The following is a 23,183-nucleotide window of genomic DNA, read 5'->3' as shown; positions in this document are numbered from 1 at the left end:
GTAAAAAATGAAGTATTTTTAAGCTGTTAGTTCTTTGTGGCCATACAGGGGATGTATGTGTACTGTATGTTATACATCCCTGATCCCCAGCATAGAACTTTGAATACAGATGCAATGTGTAGTAATTGGATAAACAAGTCTTCACTTCTTCAAAGGCCACATTCACAAGGCACACAGCAATTTACATCTGTCATTAGAGATAGAGAAAACTCCAGCTAGAGTCCAGTGCAGCACATCTACTCCAACACAGCTTCTCTTGATAATGTCACTGACTTAACAACTTTTCAGCTAATCAAGGGCCTTACTTGTATTTCACACACTCTGGCCCTGCTTGTGCTTGTTTTTTACTTGCAGCATGAGACCAAGTCCTGGGTTATCTTTTTCTTCAATTTTGTTCCTGAACCTAAGCCCTTGGGATCCAGCTTAATTTAATGGGTTTCTCTTGATTCTTTTATGTCCTTACAGCCTTTGCACATCTGCCAGCCCTGATGCAGCACTTGGCTGATAACTACAAACACTGGAAGACATTAGATGATCTCAAGTGCAAAAGTCTGAGGCTTCCATCTGACCCCTAAAGCTGAGCAGGAGGAGACTGACCTCTTCAAAGGACACTGTGACTCAGTAGTGTAAACAAAAGGTTCTCCTTCATATAAAAATGACAGGTGCAGATTAAGGAGCTAATGTTTAATATTTGACCCTAAGTCGTGCAAGTCTCCAAATTTCATTTTTTAAAAGTTATGTTCCAGGAAGGAAAATGTATGTTCTTTTGAATGATCACTTAGTGCCAGAAGGAATATTCGGCAGCCTCCTATGCTGGGCTGTCATCCCGTGGACCCTCGTACAATCATGGAGCTGATTCACAGTAATTTACCAGAACACAAATAGGGAAGACCTGGTACCTGTGAGCCTGGCCTCTGGGCTGGGGTCCAAGTAGCTTAGCCAGTGTTCTACTTATCTTTTACCATTAAATTACCAACACTGTATACTTGACCACCGTCTTCAACAGCATCAGTCTGAAGGATTCTTAAGACGCATATCTGAACAGATATATCTAAGGGGAAAAAAGCTACCTAAAATGAGCAGAACAACTAGGACCAAATTACTGATGGAGTGATTAGTTAAGTGGTTCTCCTGGTTGGTGGTGTGACAGTCAAGTTAGAATGCGCCTTGGCCTGGTGAGTGCTCCCTCTGGAAGGATGACAGCAGCTTGGAAGCCCTCCCTCCTCTAGAAGTAGTTCACCCAAGAGAAAGCCATCTGGGATGCAGGAGGAGTGGCTTCTTGCTAGGAGGAAATCCATGAGCTTCCCTTATTTTGGGTTCACAGAGGTAACCACAAGGCACTATCCTAAATATTATATAAAAGCCATTTAATCTGAATGCCCTTGGAAAAGCTTTTTTAAGGAAAAAAAATTTATATACATTTGCTGTTAAACATTTTTATTAAAACAACCTAAATTTTCTGGGTCTAGGCCCATGGAGTTTGTTGTGCCATGCACCACCTATATGTCTATATTTGGGACGGGATGGGGATGTTTCAAGGTTCAGATATTTTTAACTTATCTATATTTGAGATCATGTCATTTGCTTTAATGATGTAAAGTTATTGCAAGATGTGTAAATATATTAGAAAATTGGCATAAGGAGAGGCAGCAAATAATATTTTAAGCTATTAATTGTATGCTAAAAGCTTCTAAAGCACAAGTGCATATTTTTATACAGCTCTTTTCACAACTTCCTGTGATCTATATAAAGTCAAACTTAATGTTTTCCTTTCATCAGCCAGCCCTTCTTGGAGTTATGGATATTAGAAACTCAGTAAACAGAGTATGTTAGTTTTACTTTTTCTGTACTCCATGTTGCATCTTTAAGAGGTATATATACAGATGAAATTAATTGAATAAGTAGTTGCTTTTTCCAAAAGAAAAACGTATTTCAGAAATGAGACATGGGAAGAAAAAAACTGACATCACTACATAATGTGCCAATTTTTTTCTATGTTTTGTACCCAAAATGGAAACATATATGACAACTCCATGCAAAGAAATGTATTTAAATTATTTTTGTTAGATGATAAGAGAACTTGTTCGGGCAGGGCAGCAGCCCGCTTCGTGTTGTGATGCTCTTATGTAAATGTGATTTCATGTTTTTGTGAAGTACTTGTGACTAAATTCCTACAGCCATTTTCCATTCCCAACAGCTGTTTTCATTTTACCTCTTTGGCCTAAACTTTTCATAATTTCAAATTTTGGATTTAGTGTCCTTTATTTCATGAATCACACACTTTGTTTTCAGAACACGTTAAAATCAGGATGTTAACTCCTGATAAGGAGCTTCAGAAACTTGCTGGAGGCAAGGACAATATTTTTCTGACCACCTTGCTTTTAATTCCATTTGGTAAGTAACATTTATCAGGTTTCTGATTTTTTTTATATTAAAAAAATTACAGGTTAGTGTTATGTCAAGTAAATCTCATGTTAACATCAAAGCTTAAATATGTAGATGTTCAATCATTTAAGACAGTGGGGTCTGCAAATACTAGCACAGCTCTACTACCTATCAGTTGTAGTCTGCAGAGCAACTTTCTGAGTTGCCAACTGGCATAGTCTTCATATAATCAACTAGAAATACAGACTTTCAGGTGGTATATAGAACTCAGTTTCTACATGATACAAACTATTACATTTGCCACTTAAACAAATTTATTTACTAACTACAACACCATGTCTTGAAGAGAGCCATATTAGGAAAATGCAAAGCCATCTAATTAGAAGTTTCATGATTATTACTTCCAGCTGAAAAAAGAAAATTGGGTGCTACTTGAAAGATCCATATTTTCTCATTTTTGTCATTGTTTACAGTTAAGACTCTATCTTTCAGGGCAAAGAAGGACCTATCAGTAGTCAATCCACATGAGAAATAGAAAGGGTGAACTTTCAATTATGTTTTGTGAATGTAGCCAGAAAGTGAAGTGGAAGTATTTTTCTCTCTTCACATGACAAGGCATAATATATAGTGACAGTTGTGGTGTTGCCAATATCTTAAGTGCTGAAAGCTACCCCAAGAAAATAGGATAAAATATGTTACATATATTCATGTTTTCTTCTTCAAAACTGAAAGCTTAGCTTTTAGCAGAAGTCTTCATGGAAATACTGAGCAGCAACTAGGATTTGGTTACGATCAGAAGCAACTGGGATTTGGTTACTATCAGAATCTACTAACATTCTCGATGTCTCTAACCTTATGTACTCATGAAAAAAATATGCCATCAAATCCACTAACTAGGAAGGAGGCTGCTGGTAGAAAACTAGCTAACTACAATATGACAGAGATTCACTAAGGTACTATTTGCTTCCAAAACTTGTGTGTGATTTCTACCACTCCATTTGAGAAGATTACAATCACAAAATATAATCCAAAACAGGTTAGTAAACAAAACTATTAAAAACCCATGAACTGGGGCTGGGAAGGTGGCTCAGTGGTAGAATGCTTGCCTTGCATGCATGAGGCCCTAGGTTCGATTCCTCAGCACCACATAAGGAAAAAAAAAAAAAAGCTGGAAGTGGTGCTGTGGCTCAAGTGGTAGAGTGCTACCCGTGAGCTGAAGAGCTGAGGGACAGCGCCCCGACCCAGAGTTCAGGCCCCACGACCAGACCCCCCCCCCCAAAAAAAAATAAAACCCATGAATTACTTATGTCTTGCACAATTTAAGAAGATATCTTTAATAACTCATGACCTCAGAAGCCAGGTGCCAGTGGCTCACGCCTGTGATCCTAGCTATTCAGGAGGCTGAGATCTGAGGATCGTGGTTCAAAGCCAGTCCATGAGATTCTTAGCTCCAGCTATGTACCAGAAAACTGGAAGTGGCACTGTGGCTGAAAAAGTAGAGCGCTAGCCTTGAGCTGAAGAGCTGTAGGACAATGCCCAGGCCCAAAGTTCAAGCTCCATGACTAACACCCCCCATCCTCCACCCCCCACCTCCCCAACCTCCCCACCCCAGTCAAAAAAAAAAAAAAAAGAAAAGTAAAAGGGAAAGTCCATTTACAGAGGGTATTAGAAGGTTTAGGTGAGTCTAAAATAACCTCAGGTTATTTTAGAGTGCAGGTTGGCCAGGCTTAGAAGCAACACTCATTCCCCTTCAGGATGAAAGATTAGATAGCTGCCTGTGAGATAACTCAAACTTACCTCCATGTAATGGTTTGTGGCTAAAAGGTAGTGCTGCTTTTTCATTTATATTCTCTTCTCTAATGGGGTAGCTTAAGTTTTCATATATTTTCCCATTGAAAATTAAAACAGCACTAATGATTTGAACATTGCATTTCTTAAGTGGTACTTGTATGTCATCTAAGCCTTTCTCACTCCAGTCTTCAACTCCTTTTCTATTTTTTTTTTTGGGGGGGGGTCCGGTCATGGGGCCTGAACTCTGGGCCTGGGCACTGTCCCTCAGCTCTTCAGCTCAAGGCTAGCGCTCTACCACTTGAGCCACTTCCGGCTTTTTTCTTTTTTCTTATGTGGTGCTGAGGAATCGAACCACTCTACCACTGAGCCACCTTCCCAGCCCCCTTCAACTCCTTTTCTAAAACTGATAATAATTGGACAATAGAACTAAGCTACTACATGTGAGGCCTTAGTTTCCTCATGTACAACATTTTATGTCCTTGGATAACCTTAACTCTGCCAGTCTTTGTAGGTAGTTGTGAAAGTTAAAACTAGTAAAATAAGAATTTTTAAAAGTTCTAAGCCGGGAATGGTGGCTCATGCCTGTAATCCTAGCTACTCATGAGGTTGAGATCTGAGGATCGAGGTTCAAAGCCAGTCTGGATGGGAAAGGCCATGAGATTCTTATCTCCAAAAAACCACTAAGAACACCAGAAGTGGTGCTGTGGCTCAAGTAGTAGAGCACTAGCCTTGAGATGAAGTGCTGAGGGGGTATTAGTATAGATGCATGTATAATGAACTGATAAATCTGCAGGAGTTTTTTGAGGTCCGTTACTTTGCCCTTTCTTTAACAGGATTCAGTAGTGTAAGAAACATTCTACCATTTGGGCTGGGAAGGTGGCTCAGTGATAGAGCGCTTACCTTGAATTCATGAGGCCCTAGGTTCGATTCCTCAGCACCACATAAGCAGAAAAAAAACGCCAGAAGTGGCGCTGTGGCTCAAGTGGTAGAGCTCTAGCCTTGAGCTGAAGAGCTGAGGGACAGCGCCCAGGCCCAGAGTTCAGGCCCCACGACCGGATTACCGGCCTTTCCCCCCCCCCCCCAAAAAAAGAAAGAAACATTCTACCATTTAAATTCATCTAATTCATACTGTAGAATATTTGTTTTTACTTTTTAACACCAAAAGTGAGTATGTATCGTAGGCTAGTGGGTTGATGAAGGTGATCCAATCTCAGTTCCTACACATGAAGTTACACAAGTGAAGCATTCCTCAAGCAGATGGAGCAGGTACTTTGGCTTCAGTCCCTGACCTTGAAAACACTGTGCCTCTTTGCTGGTAGAGCACTGGTCCTTAGCATACATATAGGGCTGTTGGTCCAGTACTAGTCCATCCCCTAGTTGCTGAGGTCAATTCATACTGGGAAAGAAATAAACCCTCAAAAATATCATGGATTGCTGCATATAAGGATTTGTAATAGCACCAAAATTTTTAATGATTTAAGCCAATCAGTTGGTATCAACCCCCACAAAACCACTGTATTTACAAAATATAGTTCATTTTGTGGCCATGATTCATTTGTTCTAACAGATCATAGTTACTAAAAGCTAGGGAAATTTGTAGGAGAAAGGATATATTTACCACATGATGTGGTAAATTAAACAGGCTCTAAAGGAAATAAAAAGGAAATAAAAAATAAATCCTATTAGAACACCACAACTTTACTGTTACCTCTGTTTCTACTACTGTGAAGAGCTCAGTTCAGGCAAAGAAGCTGAGAACAAAGCACTTATGACTTAAGACGACACAATATATGCCACAGGTGAATGTGCCCAAACCTGACACGCTACTTCCCGTTACTTTATAAGTGCAAAAGAACTCAAATACGCAGAATCTGGAAGACAGGAAAAAAATCACAAATTTAAATAACACATTATTCCATAGTTTATATTTGCGATTCAGACACCTGTGCTTTCTTCATTAAACTAAACAGCAAGGTATAAGTCACCATTCTCCTCTAACTTTTGAAATAATTTTAAACTGCGCAATCCAGATTCTTGCTCCCCATTTTTCCACAAAATAATGAGATGATCAGCAGAGCAAGTCACTAGTCCATGATCTTCAAAGTACAGAAACATCTGTAAAGAAAATTGAGACTTCTGATTACAGGGACTTCAAGAAGAGACCACTACTAATGTGCATGCTTAAAAAAGATAATTTGATAACTTACTTGAATTTAAATATGAAACCATTATCCTTCTCTCCTTCCTTACTTCCTCATTTTATTTATTTTATGGAATTGAATCCAGGTCTTCACATAAGTCAGGCAAGTGCTCTGCCATTTGAGCCACACTGCGTACCTTTTTGTTTATATCTGGATTTTGAGACAGGGTCTCCTTCTAATATTGCCCAGGCTGATCTCAAACTCATGATCTTCCTGTCCTCTGCCTCCTGAGAGCTACGTTGTGTGCCTCACTGTGCTTGGTGAGAAATTTTTTTAAGTTAAAAAAATAGAATCATAGGTATGCAATGCAACAGCATTAAAATACATAATGTTGTGAGTTCATCATCATCATCTATACAGAAAACTTTTTTGGAATCCTCAATATAAACTCTGTAGTGACTAGTCTTCAGCAAAAAAGCTAAGGGACATAGCCTAGGCCTGAGTTCAAGTCCTAGAACAGGCATCAAAAAAATAAAGCCAGCTGGGCGCCGGTGGCTCACACCTCTAATCCTAGCTACTCAGGAGGCTGAGAGCTGAGGATGGAGGTTCAAAGCCAGCCTGGGCAGGAAAGTCCATGAGACTCTTATCTCCAATAAACCACTAGAAAACCAGAAGTGGCACTGTGGCTCAAGTGGTAGAGCGTTTGCCTTAAGTTGAAGAGCTGAGGGATAGCACCCAAGCCCAGAGAGTTCAAGCCCCACAACCAACCAAAAAGATAATAAATAAAAAATAAAGCCAAGCTAAGCCAAAGCATAAATTGTTAAGTTCAAGTACTGGTACCAGAAAGGAAAAAAAAAATGAGGTCTTTGATGGAGGGAAATAGATGACCAGAATAAACATGTTAAGAGTTCTCTCCTGAAGACAGCAGAATATGGCAAGGACTTACTGATGGTAACAGAGTGAAGGGAGGAGATGTTAAGAGCAAAATCTCAAAAGACTGGAAAGATAGAATTCAGTACGTAGGTAGAGAGGCTGGGCCAGACAGCAGCAATGAAAATATAGTCTCAATGAGGATATTCAGTAGACAGCTTCTAAGGAACCTAGATTTTAAGAGGACCTAGATTTTATCAATGAAGCCACAGGTACTTTTTTTTTAAAGTTGCAAAGCTGTGCCCGCAGCTCACACCTGTAATCATAGCTATTCAGGAGACTGAGATCTAAGAACCTGATTCAAAGCCAACCCATGCAGACTCTTATTTCCCACCAAATCCCAAAAGTGGAGCTGTGGCCTAAGTGTTACAGTGCTGGTCTTGAGCAGAAAAGCTCAGGGATAGCATCCAGGCTGCATTCAAGCTGTAAAGGTCTCCTCCACCATTTAAAAACTAATGATCTACCACTATCATAAAATAAAGTCCAAGGCTCTCAACTAGTGGAGAGCTTGCATTGAAATGCTATACCACCAAGGAATTAATAAAAAGTAAAAATAAAAGTGCAAACTTTTCAGCCTTACTTTAAAGGACATTGATAATCTGAGGCCCAACTATCTCCCCAGCCTTTATGACTAGTGTCTCTTCTTGGACACCCAGTGTGCCTGTTTACCATTGTCTACTACCACATTCCATGCTAACCACCCCAAACCACATCACAGTCACCATGCCAAAACAAAGCTCAAAATAAGTACTTGGTAAAGGAAAGCAAAGGTGAAAAGACAATACCCATAAGAGGGAGCTTGTGATGACAAGACTATATAATAATCCAATGTAAGTCTAACGTAACTTTCAGAGTTCATCTCCAATCTCACATCTTCCACAACATCTATAGAATTCACTCAGAAATGTTTCTTTTTACTCCTGACCATTATCTGCTACTCCTCTGGGTCTATCACAAGCAGCCTCAATAAACAGCTCATAAGGTCTGTCTCCGTCCTCTCTTAGGTCTATGAGGACAAGGATTGCGTTTTATATCTAGTGATTCTTAAATATACTCATGATGTAGAGGAAAAGCTCAATAAGCCAGCATGATGCTGTGGATCTAAGCATGAATGTCCTTTCATATGAAAAGTAACCTCTTCCTCCTGGGTATGAACCACAGAAGGACAATTTTAAGATATTCATTACTTAGGGCAGCTTAATCTATTATCTTTTATTACCAGTTCTAAACAGCTCTTCAGCTCCATTGATTTTTTTTTTTCTATCAAAAGCAATGATGTCTGTAGTAAATAGGAAAGTCTTTGGGTTTCCACAAATTACAAAATTTATGTTTTCTTTTTGTGTGTATGTGTTTTTAAATGTTTTTATTGTAAAAATGTACAGTAACATGAGTAAGGTAATGAGTAATTTCCTATCGAGCATTGTTACCTCCTCCTTTGGTTATCCCCTACCATCGCTTCCCTTTCCACCTCCCCAGCTCCTCCCTCTTCTCCCCCCTAAGTTGTAAAGTTCATCTTCAGCACAGTGTCTTGTACATCTCATTGTTACAATGGGTCAACCTTATTTCAGCATTTTGTTATTTCCCTTCCCTTCCCCCAAACTAGGAAAATGTATATGCAAGATGCAAGGCACCGACATCAAATACAATGAAAACGGGTTGTACTGTGGGGGAAGAACATACAAAAGAAACAAAAAAAAAAAAATCACATAGTACATTTTAAATATAAAATAGCAAGAAAGAAAAAAAAAAACAGTTGTGTCCCTAACTTGGGGCTCATTTCACTTAACATCATCTTATATGGTCATATGTACATAGCTTTTGACCTTTTCTGCTTGTCCTAGACTTATACTAGTTATTGCAAATAAGATCTTCACTAGCCAAATAATGGACAAGGGTCTCATACCTAAAATATACTTAAAACTCAAAAAACTAAATCCCTCAACAAGGCCTCAAAGAAACAACCACCCTATCAACAAGTGGGCTAAAGACTTAAAGAGAAACTTCTCTTAAGAGGAAATAAGAATGGTCAATAGACAAATGAAGAAATGCTCAACTTCTCTACCCATAAAAGAAATGCAAATCAAAACAACATTGAGATTCCACCTTACCCCAGTTAGAATGGCTATATCAAGAAATCTAATAACAACAGATGCTGGAGGGGATGTGGCCAAAAGGGAACCCCACTGCATTAAACTTGTTCATCACTTTGGAAAGCAGTATGGAGGTTCCTCAAAAGACCCCACATAGAGCTCCACTATGACTCAGCAATCCCACTTTTGGGCATTTACCCAACTAATCACAAACAAGACCACACTAAAGCTACCAGCACAACAATGTTTATTGCAGCATTATTTACCATAGCTAAGATATGGAACCAACCCAGATGCCCCTCAATAGATGAATGGATCAAGAAAATGTGGTATACATATACCATGGGATTCTACACCTCCATCAGAAAGAATGACGCTGCCCCATTTGTTAGGAAATGGAAAGACTTGGAAAAAATTATATTAAGTGAAAAATTTATGTTTTCTATCACTTCCAACTCATTCTCAGAAATGCACAATGATAATATTTTTTAAAACACAAGTTATTGTCCATCAAAGGGAAGTGAAAACAATGCTCTATTTAGGAAATGTGCTTGAACTTAGGCTCCATTAAGGTCTGAACTCTCCTTGTATAATCAAGCCTTCTTGCTCCCTCCATTGTTACTGTTGCCACACATATACATCCAGCATCACTCACACTGCCCTTAGCAAAGGGTGAGAAAGCCCATTCTGAAGGCTTCCTCAAATCCTATCTCTGTAAAGGAAGATCCTAACTGCCTGTCCTCTAATCTATGGGATATAGATGTTCAGATCCAACAAATACCTACATATGAAAAAAGTTTATTTTAAACCAACTGAGTTCAAAGAGCAGCAGCATTCAGAAGCAGGACTGTATGTCCTACACACCTACAACAAGCATACCTCCACTGAGGATGAGTGTCCAATCAGATCTCCAATGAGCTCCAGCAAACAGGAAGTGGCACTCTCTTGTTGTTTTTTAACAGGCTGGCTGGCTTGTTTGTTCACTCTTCCAAATCCCCACATATTAAAAAAGCCTAGAAAGGCAAAGTCATCCCAGTCATTTCCCAAACTACCAAATTCTTTACTTAACAATAGTAACATAAGCTGCCAAAACATAGCACTTAAATGCAAATAGGTTCCAAATTCAGTCATGGTCTAAGCAGATGCTACCAGATAGTACCCTCGGATCCTTAAAACATGTTGATTTTGTTTCATTTTTCTTAACTAAGGAGATCTGCTCTTAATCTTTTTGCATTGTTCCTTCTCACCTATTGGTGAAGGTATATTAAATGACAAAAACCAAAAAACCTAGACACTGGAAGAAAAGTAAAAATACAAAAACAAAATAAACCAGTGTCTGCTTTTATATTGAGCTGGGAACTAATACATCAGAGTTTTATTTTTCAAACTGAATACCTAAAAGTCAAAGAGTTCATGAGATTATAATACAAACAAAAAGAAGTGAGTTTTTCCATAAATTAAGTTCACTGTTGATAATGCTTCAAGGCGAATGAACACTTTAGTTTTATATCTAATGGTACAGATCAATGTACCAGTCACACTTGTAGACAGTCTAACTGAATAATTATTTCAGGAGGCCATTTGCTAATTCAGATAACTAGAAAACAAAATTTTCCCTCAAAACAATCCCAGCTGACTTGAACTGAAATAAAGAAGCAGTTCTCCACTATGGCAATATTAAGACATGAATCCTCCATCCTGATTACCATAGCTTCCTGTAAACATCTGATAATCATTGCGGGCAATCTTGTATCATTCCTGTGTTTCACATAATCATTTTCCTTTTGCCTATCATATGAAAAAAAATTAAGAGAGGGAAAGGAGGATGGGGAAGGGATGGGGAAAAAGAGAAGGAAGGAAAGAAAACCACAAAGGAGAGGGCAGATAGATATATATATACTACTACCTTTCTGGCAAAAGACACACACCTGTTGGTACAGGTTCAGCTGGGAGCTGCTGTTTTTCTCGTAACTCCCAAATGCGTACACTGCCATCTTCTGAGCATGAGATTAACTGCCTGTCAGAACAGAAAATCAGTGATACAAAGACACAGTGTGCCATGGAAGGCCAAATGCTAACTGCAGTAAAAGAAATCACTGGAGCTCTCAAAGGCTTTCATTCAGCAACTGGTAGGAGCTGATAACACACACAATTGTAATATGGCTTCACAATGCAAACTAACAGGAAAGGCACACATTACATTGCAACACTGGCTCAAATACTATACATTTATTATAGCAGGAAAACAGTATGAACTACATTTTTACAATGTCCTGAGCAGTCCTCTTTCCTCCTCTACTGTATCTCTTTTCAGGGTGCCTCTCACTGTAACTATGCCCTTTGGAGAATAGTCAGATCCATAGAACCATGGATCAGATTAGTGGCTGTCAAGTGATAGGGGCAGAAATCAACTGGAAGTAACTACTAAGGAATAGTTCCTCAGTGATTAGATTAGGAGGAGACCCCAATTTAAGAGGACATGGCAGAGATAAGAGAAACACCAAGGTCCAGGGGGGAACATAGGGAAGCCTAGTACACACATCGGGTCAGGTGGAATGAGGAAACGCATGAAATGCAGGTAAGGAAACAGCTCTTAAGTCTTTTCCACATCCTCAAAATTTGAACCATGGTCTAAAAAGAAATGGCGAGTCAATGCAATCCATAAATCCCAAAACAAAACCTGTCCTTATCCACCTGTTGCAGCGGGAGCAGCAGCAGAGTTGTGCTCCTGGCTGGCCAGCTGCCCACATTGTCTCCCTTGTCCCAGCAGTGTCATCGCAAACTTCTGCTTCTCCTATTCTTCTCTCTTAGTAAATTCTTCTACCAACCCCAAACCATGTCTCCTAATATCCATGACAGTGGATGAAAATGTTCTGGACTTAGACAATGCTGATGTCAGACAACTTGGTCAATGTACTAAATGAACTTTACAAATTTAATTGTATCACAATGAAACTTATTTAAAAATAAAGAAGTATGTCATCTAGAAAACAGTGCTATTCCCCTCCTGTAATTTAATCCCTAGAAACTCAGCAGCCATTCTCTCTTGAGAGGAAAACTCTCACTTGACAACAATGAGCCTGCCATTTGATTTGAGCCATAAACACACAACCACGATAAAGGGAGAAATTAGTACATTGTTACATTGTTAAATAAACACCAAAATTTAAATAACCTCACAATGAAATTCAACATAACTCAGCTGAGTCTTGCTCCTGTAATTTTGTCAGGTATTCTGACAAAAAAAAATTCCTCTGATAGAGATAGCCAGAGCAGTCTCCATTCCCCCAAAGAGCCAGCAGCTCATGCCAGAGCTAGGTAACTTGGCCACTGGAGAAAATGCATTGGCAGCCCAGGAACTGTGGCTTGCTTTCACCTACTGAAGAACACAGAACTTGTACCTGTTTGGAAGCTTGGCAATGTGCAGGACATTGGAGTCATGTGCAGTTTTCTGGTAGGCAATCACATGCTTCATTTGAAGGTTATACACATATAAACCCCTTCCAACTGCAGCAAATACATTCTGTGGGTAAAAGTTCAGAAATGGGCATAAAACTAGCATTTATGATCACCTTATCAGAGATTTCCAGCATGTGTGACATGAGAAAGCCACATTATCTTCCCTATTTCTGGCCTTCAGCCACAACTACTTGGTTGCTCTTCACCCCCACCATTTTCACCATTTTTAAATTATCTTTAAGTAGTTGTACAAAGGGGTTTCAATTCAACAAGTCAGTGTGTAAGTACAAGGCATCTTGATCAGTGTCACCCCTTCATCATTCTCTCAACTTTCCCATGTAGCTGGGGTATTTAGAAAGCAGAAGGAAACAGTCCCAATACAGAGGAGCTTTGCATGCTCTATACTTAACAATGCTCTCCTCACTACAGTATGACAGCTCAAGGAGAAAGCTGTGGCTGTCAGGCCAGGTCTGCAGCAAAAGCTCCTCCACAGACCACTATACACTTGGAAAAATTACTTAGCTTCTTTTGCTTGGAAAATGTGGGCAAAATGACTTGCACCTCACATCTTAAGCAATCAAGAGGCATACAAATGATTATTTTAAAAGCATAAGCTGTGGTGTGACGCTTACCCTAAGGTCTTCTGAAGGCTTCACAAAAACCTTCCAGCGTATGTGATGTTAGAAATAGGCTTTTACTAAAACAATTTCAATATTGTGAAACTGAGAGTTCATCTCACTTCAGCCTTGCACCTCTTGTCAAGGTAAGAAAGGCAGGTATTGCCATCTTCCAGATGAGCAAGTTCGTTTACTCTAATCCCTTGCTCTTTACTCCCCCCATACCACCCAGTTTCAGAAATTCCTTTCTAAGTTACCAGACTAGATAGTGCTCGTCGTGGAATCATTCTTACTCAGTAGGTACCCCTGAGAGGCAGACCTTTCAAAATTCCATATAGACTACCTCCCTGTTTTCAACCAGAGGCCCATGGTTACAAACTAACTGAGACCAATAGTGGCTGAACCAAAGCCCTCCAGGATACCAAAGTGGAAACCTGGAATGATCCCCTTGACCCTCAGGACTGATACTCTACTTCCAGTAATGCAAGCTGAGAACCAGCACTCAGTACATTAAAGAAAACAGCTAGCCAAAGTGCTAAAACCTAAAGTGCTGAGGTTTGTACTTAACACATAATCCCAGAAACCTATTCTTTAGGCTAATAAACCCATGCAGTATAAGTGATTTATACAAGGTCATGAAGAAAATATAAACACAAGAGCTCTAGGGAGAATAATGAAAAGGTGACACTGGTCAAGATGCTCTGTAGTCACAAATTGGCATGTTGAAATTGAAATCGCTTTGTATAACTACTTAAGGATAATGTTAAAAAAAAACAAACAACCAAATCCACCAAAGTATAAAAGGCAAAAGAAAACACTGCAGAAGATCATTCAAAAAAGTAAAAGCTTTGAGAGCAGTATTTACTCAACAGACACACAGTATCTATCAATAATAATTAATGGAAGGTAAAAAGAACCTGTAGATGAAAAAAAAAGAAGGAAACTTAGGGGAAACTGAGCAATGCCTTATCAAGAATTCCTAGCAATTAATAAAGATCAATAAAAAATTTAAAAACTAAAAGGAATACAAAATGAAAAAACTTTTAAGTATTATTCTTTCAAATATAAAAAAAGGATATAAAGTTAAATATACTTGCAACTTTTGAAGGGTCTAATTAATCCAGTTTATATCTTTCCTGAGGTCTTGATTTTATCATAGAAACAATTTTTTGACTATAAATGAACTTTTAAAATCAATTCTTATCCCTTTCTTTTAATTCTACTTTTTGTTTTGTTTTGGAAAAGTGGAACAGAGAAGACTTTAAAAATATTCTCTACCTCCAGAACAAAATTATTGATAATTTTACTTAATAGCATGCACAACTAGAAATTTTATTTTTTGGTCGGTCATGGGGCTTGAACTCTGGTCCTGGGCTCTGTCCCTCAGCTCTTCAGCTCAAGGCAAGTGCTCTACCACTTAGGCCACAGTACTACTTCCCGTTTTCTGGTGGTTTATTGGATGTAATAGTCGCACAGACTTTGCTGCCTGGGCTAGCTTTGAACCGCAATCCTCAAATCTTAGCCTCTTGAGTAGCTAGGATTTACAGGAGTGAGCCACTGTTGCCCGGCTACAACTAGAATTTTTAGACAGGATAGAAAGCCACAAAAGAGAATGAAAGAAAAACTTTTCCCATACACTCTCCTAAAAGGTTCTGAACATTTTTTGTAATTTTTTTTCTCCAACTTTTTTTTTTAATTGTAAAAATACTGTACAGAGGGGTTAGTTACATGAGTAAGGTATCAAGCATTTGTTACCCTTCCTTTGTTTTTCCCTTACTATCCTTTCCCTCTCTACCTCTCCAACTCCTCTCTCCCCACCCCGAGTTGTAAAGTTCCTTTTCAACATAGTGTCTTATACATGTCATTGTTATCCTTGTTTCAGCATTTTGTTATTTCCCCTCCCCTCCCTAAATTAGAAAAATGTATATACAAGATGAAGAGTAACTACCCCTTAAATAACTTTTCTGAGGCCCTGAGGCTAAAAGAAGAGAGTTGTTCAAACTGGAGACTAGTTTAAGCTATTTGTGGGTATTAATCTCTTACAGCACAAATGCTTCAAAAGTCTAAAGGACACAGATCGAGCACTCTCACCCAATTATCTTGGCCAGGATGCCAGAAGACTGAAAGAACATTCCCTACCATTTTCTTTTATCTCTCTAGGGAATATACTAGAATCATCCAGAAAATTCTGAACTGGTATTTCTTAAAACAATTAACAAATTCCTATGGAATCATTTAATCCAACCCAAAATTTCAGTGGTTTCTAAATCTGTGGCTATGTGATCACTTCCATGCTTCCAGATTAAGAGCAAAGATTAAACTCCTTTTCAATCTAAGTGACACAATCTCTACAAAACATCAGACTATTTTAAAACCCAGCTTAAACTTTTGTTTTGGGTCCATCGTGGGATTAAATTTTAAAATTCGGAAATTGGATTTATTTTAAAAGCTGCAGAAAACTAGACTTTTACCTCTTCATCACATGTGAAATGATGAATAGAAATGTCATGTGGTTTCTGAGAGAGTCTGATCTCTTGCTGAGTGTCCGGCTGTGGGGATGGGTCCCAGAAGTTGCGCTCATAGGCCTGCACAGTCCAGTCTAGGACATCCCAGATGATCAGCTCTCCAACATGGGAGCCGGTGACAAAATTCACATCTAGGAAGAGTTCACATATGCTTCATTATTATTATTTTCCTGGCTGTAGGTAAAAATGGATAGACTTCCTAGCACTGAGGCTCCATAAAAATCAGAGTAATCAAAACAATAAGGTATCTAGACAAGCCAAACAAAACTACTAATGAAACCCTAAAGAGATCAGAAACTGACTCATACTTACTGAGTGACAGTGACTGTACTCCATTCAATAACAAATTTGGGGGGAATGAAAAACAAAAGAACCTTGCTTGGAACATATACCAAAATAAGCCTCAAATGGATAAAAACATAAAAGGCACTTAAAGGACTAAAGAAAAAGAAAAAAAATTCTAGAGTGGTAATGGACCTAAGGGAAGCAGGTAAGGATGAAGATCCAAGTAAACATAGGCTTGACAAATAAAAATTATACACTTAAGCCGGGCGCTGGTGGCTCACGCCTATAATCCTAGCTACTCAAGAGGCTGAGATCTGAGGATCACGGTTCAAAGCTAGCCCGGGCAGGAAAGACTGTGAGACTCCTATCTCCAATAAACCACCACAAAACCGGAAGTGGCGCTGTAGCTCAAGTGGTAGAGCGCTCACCTTGAGCTGAAGAGCTGAGGGACAGCGCCCAGGCCCAGAGTTCAAGCCCCACTACCGACCAAAAAAAAAAAAATTATACACTTAAATGATAAAGAGCTGATTGCAATGTGGATGTCAAAACAGGATTATATACATGATACATAAAGTGTATCAGAAATCACTAAAAAGGAGATAATTAAATCAGCAGGGGAGGGCAAATGTGCAAATGATCTGAACAGGAAAAATTAAAATACAGGTGGTAAGTAAATATGTAAATAAATTTGACTATTTTAATAACAAATTCTAAAAGCAATAACATCCATTTATTGACTTACAAGCTGGGAAATTTATAGGTTTATAAACTTAAGTTCACAGATATATGATATAAACATTTGTAAATTTATATACTATATAAAACATCTGTAAACTTAAATGTATAGATAAGCTATATAAAACAGAAAATAGCTAGTATTACTGGCAAAGCATAGGGTGTTGGCATTGTACATACTGTTGTATCTTCATATACATCAGTATAAACTGGTCCAATCTTTTCAAATATGAATTTGGTAATATGCACCAAAACTACAAAAAAGTAAACATACTGATCCACAAATTCCACTTCTATGATTATATCCTGAGGGAAATGCATAAAAGATACATGTACAGGGTTGCTAGACAGATTTGAAGGTGAAACATCTAACTGGGGACGGAATAAGTAAGACACCCAAAAAATTCTCTCGTTGAAAATTACATTGTAAAAGTATGCTTATATTGGTACGTATATATCATATTGTTATGAACCAATAACACACACACACACACACACACACACACACACACACACACACACACACCTTGTAGCAAAGAAATACACAAAGGATATGGATTGGTCAGGATTATGCCCTGAGTTAAGCCATTCCCTGGCCCTATTTTCAAATAGGTTCTCATGTTTTGCCCAGACTGGCCTCAAGCCACAATCCTCTTAACCATGCTTCCTTCAAAACTGGGATTAGAAATGTGAACCACTCACCTGTCTTATTTATTGCAATAAGATCTCACTAACTTTTTTTTTTTTTTTTGTCAGTTGTGGGGTTTGAACTCTGGGCCTGAGCACTGTCTCTCAGCTCTTCAGTTCAAGGTGAGCACTCTACCACTTGAGCTACAGTACCACTTCCAAGATCTCACTAACTTTTTGTCTAGACTGACCTCAAACTGTGATCCTCCCAATTACCTCCTAAGTAACTGGGGTCAAAGATGTGAGCCACTGAGCCTAGCCTATGGATTAAGCTTCAATACTAGATCATGAAATGATTTTCAACTCTATTTTTGTGTGTGTACTGGTACTGAGGCTTGAACTTGGGGCCTGGGCACTGTCCCCAAGCTCTTTTGCTAAGAGTCTCTTGGACATTTCCTGCCTGGCTGGCTTTGAACCACCATCCTCAGATCTCAGGCTCCTGGATAGCTAGAATTATAGGCGTGAGCCACCAGCACCCAGCTAATTTTAACTTTTTATGTTTCTTTTTTTTTTTTTTTTACTATGACTGTGTATATCTTGTACAATTATATTTTCTAAAACCTTTAAACAGTTGAAATTAGCAGGCCAAGACCCTTTATAATATATGTTTAATAGAAAATGTATAGCTGCTAGATTAAAAATTACATGATTCTTAAAAATAATTCTTATATATATTTAAGGCAAGACACAGACCAATGTCTGAATCCAGAAACCAATTTGTTATTTTGGATCTATCTATTATGGCCATATGATTTTAAGAAAACCACTCAACCTTTCTCTGGATTCCTCATATATTAAGTGAAGATTATTACAGGAGTCAAACTAAATAATAAGTGTATTGTTTTTAAAATGTTATCATTGAGTCTCTGCTATTGTAAGTAACTGGTATTATTCTGAATTAATGATATTAAAACATGTAGTGACTTGCCATTTGGGACTATACAGATGGATAATTATGACTTAATTTTTCCATTTATCAAATAAACCAGCAGAACAGAAATCTCTTAATAACCAGATGAGCAGTCTCTTAGAAATAAAGAATTAATAACAATCATGCATGTAAACACTATTTTGTCTTGGTTCCAAGACCATAAAAGGTATCTTATTAGTTCAATTTCTATACTTTATTAACAGAACATAGTTTATTTGTGAAGAAAGCTCACTTTGGATCTCAGAAGAGAAATAACTTTCTAGTTTCAATACAGTACTGTCGAATTTAAAGCAGGAATAATCTTTACATGTTTCTCTTCCACCTTTATCCCTCCTCTTTCCAATTTCACTTAAACTAAAAAAGAATTAGAGATGCTAGAGTAAAGATTCCTCTTGACTCCAACTCTGGTGTGTAGTCATAACAGACAGTTAAGTACTGAGAGCACACTGAGACCAGTTTCTTACTCTGCCTTAGCCCTTCAAGTGCTTATCATTCCTTAATGCAACAGAAACACAGTACAAACAATACTGCTTGGAATTTTTCACTAAAAGAAAATTACTGGCATTCATCTAGTTTAACACTGTGTAAATTATTTACATTTCCAGATAGGTAATTCAAAATGGTTCACACCAAAAGCCTCAATGGTGCTTTACTAGTGGATGGATTGTCAGCTTGTATCGAGCCACTTACAAAAAATCTCACCTGACATCGATCTATGCCTCCTAAGTATAACGCTTTGTGATTACTGTACCATACTGTCAGCACAAAACAAGAACAGAAATGAAAAAGCAGCCAGTGCTTTTCTCCAGAAGAGGTTACAAGGTCATTTTATTGTATCTACTCAGGAAACCTGTCTGGACATTCCGGTGTTTTGGTGTTTTGTTTTTTTTTTTATGAAAACTTGTAATATATTCTCCACATTGTGGGAATTCAAGCTCATGATGCTAAGGTTGCCTAGGGCCACCTCACTAAACATGCACTTCTGTGATACAGGAACAAGTACCTGACCACATCCTTCACTGGTAATAGGTGAGGACAAAAAGGGGCAGAAAATAGACCAGAGAATTATACAGCAAAATCTGTAGCATCACTGACAAGAGTAAACAGTTAGCAATGTTTTTCAAGTTTTGCCAGACTACCTGGCCATGAACGATTCCTAAATATGCTTTAGCCGTATTTATACTCTGTAATATAAACTACGGCCATGGAGGGGTTTTTTTTTTTGGTAATTTCCTTTCTTTGTGTGTGTAGGACAGTATGGAGCTTCAGCTCAGAGCTTCAGACTTGTTAGGCAGGCACTCTACCATGTGAGCCATGCCCAACCCCTATTGGCTTTTGTTACTTTTTTGGTATGATCCCACCTAGAACCAACTCAGATTTCAATTCTCCTACCTATGCATCCTACATAGACAGGATTAAATATGTGACAACCATACCTAGTTTGTTGACATTTGATAACTTTTTTGCCCAGGAAAGCCTTGAACCATGATTTTCCCAATCTCCTACTCCAAAGTAGCTGGAAATATAAGTATGAACCACCATCCCTGGCCCTCTGCATCTTTCATTGACTATTTTTTTTCTTTATCTTTCAATTTTTCTTCCTTTGAGAATCTAGAGTGTGGTGGCACACACTTATAATCCCAGAACTGGAGATGCAGAGGTAAAAGGATCATGATTTCTAGGAGGGAAGAAAGGAGGGGGGAGGGTGAGAGGGTAGAAGATTGCAAGAGGGGGACCTGGCAAAGAAGTATTCTTATAAGAAGTCTTGGACTGAGGTACAGCTCAATGGTGGAGCACACACTTAGTATGTACTAGATTTGTTCCTCATCACTCACACACACACACACACACACACACACACACACACACACCAGATTAATTACATAGCACCCAGAAAAAGGAGGACCATGAAGTAAAGGCTATCTTGAGACCATCCCATCCTCTTCATTCAAGTAATTATGCTGGTTCAATGGCATTGCCAGAGCAAAACAACTAAGCAGGCAAGACTAGTACAGTGGGCCACCATAGCCATGCTTTTCTCAGCAGTTGCAAAAACTTGGGGCTTATGACTCATGTTGCCAAGGAGGTTCAAATGGGTGAAGAATTTTAGAAATGACTTTTCACAGAGTTGAAAATGTGACCAAATAGCAAAAAGACACAAAGGGAGACTACACTTGGTGTTCTCTGCTTCTCCTCTCTTTGTCTCATGTTTATACAAAATATTGCTCAAAAACAGCCATCCCAGGCCTCATGTCCATATGTAACTAGGGGTGCTGACCAGTGCTCCTATTGTATCTAAGTGGCAATGGAAAAGCTGTTTACATTCTCCACCACAGCAGTCCTCTCATCTGATTTATTTACAGATACCCAGAAGATCTCTGTTGATGGAAGGTGTCACTTGAAAGTGAATGAGCTAAATGCTGAGATCTGTGGTTTGTGATCCTATCCTTCTATCTGATGTCTGACTCAGTTCACAGATAACATGCCAAAATTATTTATGGAGCCAAATAAGATGTCTGGCAAGTCAGAGTGAATAACAGAAAGAAGGGCAAACATAACACATTTTCATTAGAACTTTGTTTTCCTTTGAGTCTTTGATCATGATTACAACTAGCTTAAATCTTGCTCATTCCACTTTATATACTATTACTTGATATTATACTATATGCTCAACAAGACAAAAGTGCTTAACTATTTCCAATCTTCTCTACAAGAGGAACTAGTCAGAATAATTTCCAACAAGGCTAGAATGCTATGAGGCATTGGATTTTCAGCCTACCAGGATCATCCCATAGCTACCAAGTGAAACCTGGAGAGTTATACCATAGCCAATGCTGGTGCCTAAGTCTTAGCGCTGAAAGTATATGAGATCTGCTCAGCTTTGCTGGATGAAAGCTTAAAGTAAAAGACAATAACACTAATATAAACTTATTTTAATGACAGCCTATCTCCTGGAACCAAAGAAGACCAGAGTTCAGCGTGTGCTGGGTTAACAAGAATGAAAGTGTACATAATATAAAAGTATACAATGAGCTTACCGTTGACATTAACCAATGACAGAATATTATCCTGGTGATCAAGAAGACGCTTAACTTCAATAACATCCCATTCCAGTGATGCTTCTATGGGTGCTACTAACCTAAAAATTACTAAAGACAATATTTTGTTACATGTTCAAAAGTAAAGTGATTTCCACTCAAGAAAATAAGCATTTCATTATGTGAAAAATTCTTACCACATTAGAAATCCCATTTCCAAACAGAACCTTATTCATACTAATTTAAACTATTTCTTTCAAATGCATAACATATATAAAATGACAAACTAAAAGCCTGTCAGGATTCCTTTAGAACTCACGCCCTTTATTAACTCTCCAAATCCACTACCAAATACTAAAGCCTCTAGTTAGTCTTTCCATTTTGACTTCCATATTTACATAGCAGTCTAGTTTCAAAATACATATATTTGTGTATGTCATGTGTTTTATGTATTTATATACACAACTACGTATAAAGTAGAAAGATAAACATACTTACTCAGTTCTTTGCCAACTGCTGCTGCAACACAGTTCCTAGGTATTTCAACCAAAGCACTGATCCCTTTGTAAACACATAAAACAAAGAAAAACATGTTTTTCTCATGGATTAGATTAAAAAAACAATATTCTCAGTTTTATTATATTCATTTCCCATCATGAAGGTAGTAACAATAAGGCACATGAAGCCTGCAACATTCATGTTTTAAATATGAGAAATGAGAGTAACAATAGGTTTCAGAGGCCTTTTGAAAACATTATTAATCTATTAAGGGTAGGAATGGCCTTTTGAGTTTTTTCAGAGTGGTGAAGTGGTATGTTCAGCCATTCCACATATTTACCAGGGATCTCTTCTACTAATCACCATCAACCATTACAAGATCATTAGCTCAAAGATGGAAAACTGGGGGTCTCTCTTGGAGAGGAAAAAGCCTGACCATACTCATTGTTACTAAATCTTGTTTTCATTCCTGTTGAGGGCACATAACTCTTAAAATCCTTTGAATCTTCAAAGATGGTGTCTTTTGTATCAATAAAGATGACGGGTTGCCAATTGATCCTAGGAAACTGGTCACCTATGCACTGGAAAAATCAAGGCAGGATTAGAAAGTTGAGACTTTCAGTCCCAGTCCTCAATCTTCAGGAAATAGAAAGAAAATGAAAGCTGATTATCAAGACCAGTGATTTAATCCACTATGCCTAGGTAACAAACTCTCTATTAAAAAAGAAATAAAGGAGCTGGGAAGGTGGCTCAGTGGTAGAGTGCTTGCCTCACATGCATGAGGCCCTGGGTTCAACTCCTCAGCACCACATCAACACAAAAAGCCAGAAGTGGCACTGTGGCTCAAGTGGTAGAGTACTAGACTTCAGCTGAAGACCTGAGGGACAGCGCCAAAGCCCAGAGTTCAAGCCCACGACCGACAAAAAAGAAAAAAAGAAAAAAAAAAAAAAAGAAACAAAGCTGGGCACTGATGACTCATGCCTGTAATCTTAACTACTCAGGTGGCTGAGATCTGAGGACCATGGTTCAAAGCCAGCCCAGGCAGAAAAGTCCCAGTGAGACTCTTATCTC

At 38.4% G+C, this 23,183-nt stretch overlaps 2 protein-coding genes across 3 annotated transcripts in view; one reads left to right on the top strand and one right to left on the bottom strand.

The window, feature by feature from the left end:
- The window catches only part of Pde8b (phosphodiesterase 8B), an 88,857-nt gene extending 85,882 nt beyond the window's left edge, over window positions 1-2,975 (top strand). For both annotated transcript variants that reach the window (XM_042690912.1, XM_042690911.1), the window contains one exon: window positions 466-2,975. In XM_042690912.1, the coding sequence (XP_042546846.1) occupies window positions 466-575 (110 nt within the window). In that variant the 3' untranslated portion in view covers window positions 576-2,975. The remainder of the gene's footprint in view (window positions 1-465) is intronic.
- Window positions 2,976-6,079: 3,104 nt separating this feature from the next.
- The window catches only part of Wdr41 (WD repeat domain 41), a 45,245-nt gene continuing 28,141 nt past the window's right edge, over window positions 6,080-23,183 (bottom strand). The window contains exons 7-13 of the mRNA XM_042691056.1: window positions 22,113-22,175; window positions 21,615-21,725; window positions 15,885-16,069; window positions 12,739-12,860; window positions 11,266-11,354; window positions 10,217-10,350; window positions 6,080-6,291 (exon numbers count right to left, since the gene is read on the bottom strand). Coding sequence (XP_042546990.1) covers window positions 6,139-6,291; window positions 10,217-10,350; window positions 11,266-11,354; window positions 12,739-12,860; window positions 15,885-16,069; window positions 21,615-21,725; window positions 22,113-22,175 — 857 coding nt within the window. The 3' untranslated portion in view covers window positions 6,080-6,138. The remainder of the gene's footprint in view (window positions 6,292-10,216; window positions 10,351-11,265; window positions 11,355-12,738; window positions 12,861-15,884; window positions 16,070-21,614; window positions 21,726-22,112; window positions 22,176-23,183) is intronic.

This window comes from Dipodomys spectabilis, unplaced genomic scaffold, assembly GCF_019054845.1.
Source record: "Dipodomys spectabilis isolate Male_0828 unplaced genomic scaffold, ASM1905484v1 ptg000140l, whole genome shotgun sequence".
NCBI lineage: Eukaryota > Metazoa > Chordata > Mammalia > Rodentia > Heteromyidae > Dipodomys > Dipodomys spectabilis.
This window is presented reverse-complemented; position numbering and strand designations above follow the sequence as displayed.